Below are 4,056 nucleotides of genomic sequence, written 5' to 3'. Positions count from 1 at the left end.
GGTATCAGTCCGTTTATAATTTAAAAAACTTTGTAACGGTAAGATGTCAGTCTATTCGTCATGTGGATAAATTATATAACGATCGGGAGTTGTTTCGTTTGTCATGTGAATAGACGATCTAACTTCTCCAATTATCAAGCTTTATTAACATATGACTTTTTGTCTTTGGCATTTGTCTTTATTCAGTAATTTTTCCCTTTACGATTTCAAGCAATAGCGTAATTCATTTCAGCTTTGTATTTCCTGTAAAAAAAAGTGTAAATATTTAGCTTAAACTAAAGTTTTCTAAAATATACTTATTTGGTAACACTCACAGTAAGATAATCTTATTCATTTACACGTGTTCAATGCAGTAAGGCTGATTTGTAGAAATCTTTGGCCCAAAATCAACATGTGATGTAGTAGGAGCATCAAAGTGTTTTCTAAAGTCAATAAACACGTCGTCAGAAAAACTTATTGAACTACTAATCGAGCCTTGGGAACTGAGTTGTGAGCAATGAGAACTCATACCACTTGTTGAGTCACTTAGAGAGTTGCTACGAAACCACAGTTTTCCTTTTCCTGTGCTGTTAAGACTTTTAGTACCTTGGTGTTCCGACTCACTAGAAGAACTAGGATGCCTTGCAGTGCCATCTTTTGACCAATAAGCACGAGGCAAACTGTAGCGTGAGTGAAAAGGGAATATATCTTTTGAATTTCTTGGAAGAGTTCGAGAACCATGTACAAGTATTTGGACTTTTTGTCCACCAATGTATTGAACTTCTTCGGGATTAAGATAAACAGAGGAAGATCTCATCGATTCATTCTTAGAAGTTGAATAACCTTCACTATATTCCGAGTGTTGTAAAGTTATATAATTTGTTGGTGTTTCCTGCAACATTTTTGGGGTCAGATAATGAACTCTGTTCTCATTTGGTGTTTTTGGCCTTTCGTATATACTAGTTGCTCCTGATAAACCAGGGATTAGGCTTCGACCAGGAGTATCTCTCGGAGTCGGCTGAGAATTAAAATTCTGTGAATTCACTTGCTGCCTTAAAAAATTTTCTTCTGTCTCCAAGTTTGCCAAACGATCTCTTAATAGATTTAGAGAATTATTTCTTTCGGTCTCGGTTTCTTCTTCTAAACAGAAATGCCTGCTGGGAGTTTGTTCATTTTTTGTTAGAAACTTCTTTAAAGATGTATCCTTCTTCTTCTTTTCGTGACTAACATTATCATCTAAAGATGTTTTACCTAAAAGTTTTTCTTTCAATTTTTTGGTTTTACATTTGAAAATAGATTTTGGGCAACAGAAAAATACAACAGCAACTACTACAGCCGAAGTGGAAGTAGATACAGTTGTTGCTATAGCAACTTCTGTTACTGGGAAAATTTTCTCTTTTGGAGTGACTACCTCTTTACAAGAAGTAGATATAGAGTTCATGTTTTCTTTATATAAGCTTTGGTGCACTAAAGGAGAGACTATATCTGGAAGAATTTTGTCTGTTTCATCTACTAACTTTGAATTTATTGCTTGCACACAAAAGTCATATCCGGTTGAAGGAGAGAGATCTGTGACCGTATATTCGAAGCTTCGATTGCTTTGGACTTCATTTGTATCCACAGAGATTTCCGTTTCTGTAATATTAAAACTAGCAAACTTTCGAACACGTATAATCCATTTAAGAGAGTCGGAAGAATCATTTAAGGAATAGTTCTGTATTACAGACCTCTCGGTTGTCGACGCTGTCACTATCTTCAACGTTATAGATATAGATTTGGGATTTATATTAATATCAGTAAGAATAGTTTTTATGTGAAAAGTCTTGGGTTTAACGTCTTCCGAAGTTTCTACACTTACAGTTGACGTATGGGACGTTATTATGTGGCTAATTGTCTTGATAGCCTGACATTTTTCCGGCTGTATCAAGAAACGACTGTTTCTAGCAAAAGAAATGCAGATAACATATGTCGTATTGGGGACCAGCTTAGTTATTTTGCTTACATAAGTCACATAAGTTGATTCCGTATGTAATTTTGAAGGATCTTTTGCAACATAAGAGATAATTTGTTCCTCAGGATTAATCGTCATTTTGTAAGGACTGTCGTTAGACGTTCTGAATAAGACCTTCCATTTTTCTGTGTCCTTTTCTGCTGTCTTTACTTTCCAAGAGACAGTTATGGAGTTTTGGGTACTAGACAGAGACAACAGTTCAAAGTCATCATAGGCATCGGACGTATAGCCAACGTTCATAGTCTCATTTTTATCCTCACACAAGGTTTCATTTGTCAATTGTAACAAAAATTGACCTTTGACACTTGGCGGAGAGTTACAGGTTGGTAGACGAATGACAGTGTTATTTCTGTTAGCCCACTCGCGAAGCCAGATGACGTCACAGTCACATCGAAGAGGATTTCCTGTAAGAAATTAGAATATATATATATAAAACACGTTCTTTTGTAAATAATCTTTCAACATTTTTATATATTTGACATTACTATATAAAAGTCAAATATTTTAATTTAAAACAATTTTATTAAATCTATGTCAAGGGAAACCTACCGTTTAAAAACAAATGCGAAATGCGTTTTTTTTTTTCACCGACATAAGTTTTATGATTATTTAAATTAAACAAGGCTGTCGCGGTACGTTCCTGTGATGTGAACGCATATTTTTACCATCATTTTTTTTAGTATTACATCACCCCTATATTTACATATTTCAAACGTCTTTTCCTGCTTTAGTTTATAACGATACAAAGATCAGAGAATTGTGAACACATACATTTGAGAAGCAAATATCCTACCAATAAAATAAATTCTGTTAAGTCCAGTATTGGTTTCTTATAATATTTTGGAGCTGAATTCTATTTCGCGAAATTTTCCAGTCAGGTGAATACTATATATAAAGTTTTTTGTTTGTTTTAGTGCAAAGTTACACAATTGGCTGTATCCAATCTATCCACAGCAGGGAATCGAAATCCTAATTATCAGCGTTGTAATTCTGTAGACTTACCACTGACCCACCGAGGACCTATCTAAACATACAGATTTTAATAGAACAGCATTTTTCCCTATTATAAATTTATCTAATTATATGCATATTAAATTTACAAGACAAGTTAACACCAAATATTTCAACGTAATTTTCCGTATGTTTTGTTTGTTTGCAGTTAAGCCAAAGGTGCACAAAGGGCTATCTGTGCTCTGCTCACCACGGGCATCGAAACCCGGTTTCTAGCGTTGTAATCCCGCAGACATCCCGCTGTGTCACTGGCGGGGGGGGGGGACACGAAGCTAGGATGTCACAATCACTTTATACGGTGTCTTAGCCAGCATGATGAGACCTGGTATTACGCGAAAGTACTCGTTGGCACCGAATGTAGCAAATGTAGCGTCGTTAACATATACAATATATTATTATTTGCCTTCACTCACAAGTCCTTAGAACTTATAAATAAGTTAATGAAACAGAGAACCTGATCGCGAGAGATCTACTGTACTGGACCCTAAGAAGTAGGAGACCTTGGCCTACTCTATATGGAGCTAGTTCTAGTTACACAAGACATGCGTCGTTTTCTGGACTAAGCCGTTGTTTTTATTAGATAATACTGAAACCTGTCACGATCTTCTTTTCTTCTGATGGAGTACTCTAAAATGCAAAAACAACAACAGAATCTGAAATGCCACAGTTCTAACGACGCAGGTCATGACTAAAGCTGTTTTTATTCTATTATTGAAACTGATCCAGTAATGCGTGTATTTAGAACGCTTCCTTGTTCTATGATCATGTAGTATCCATAGATAGATCTCCAGAAGAACTTGTTTTCTGCAGCAGGTTATTCCTCGTATATTATACAAACAAGTTGAAATCTACAATAAGAACGAATTCTCTTCTCAACTGCCATGTTGATTTCCAGTTGTCAAACTTGTGTCGTTAGTTACACGTACTTTGCACTGGAGATCAACCTTAACATGCCGGAGAGCTTTTCTACTTGTAATAAATATCAAGACTTTGATTTAATACGACGATCTATTCGTATATAAAAACATAAAATCGCGAGGAATTATTCTCATTTG

The 4,056-nt window shown here is 35.4% G+C and overlaps 1 protein-coding gene across 1 annotated transcript; it reads right to left on the bottom strand.

Moving 5' to 3' along the window:
- Nucleotides 1-334: 334 nt before the first annotated feature.
- Nucleotides 335-2,401, bottom strand: LOC111089005. The gene has a single exon (XM_022400582.1). It carries the CDS (start codon nt 2,228-2,230, stop codon nt 335-337), a length of 1,896 nt encoding a protein of 631 aa, XP_022256290.1. The 5' UTR covers nt 2,231-2,401.
- Nucleotides 2,402-4,056: the final 1,655 nt, after the last annotated feature.

Source organism: Limulus polyphemus, unplaced genomic scaffold (genome assembly GCF_000517525.1).
Source record: "Limulus polyphemus unplaced genomic scaffold, Limulus_polyphemus-2.1.2 Scaffold4996, whole genome shotgun sequence".
Taxonomy (NCBI): domain Eukaryota; kingdom Metazoa; phylum Arthropoda; class Merostomata; order Xiphosura; family Limulidae; genus Limulus; species Limulus polyphemus.
Note: the sequence above shows the minus strand (reverse complement) of the source record. Positions and strands in the feature narration are given on the sequence as shown.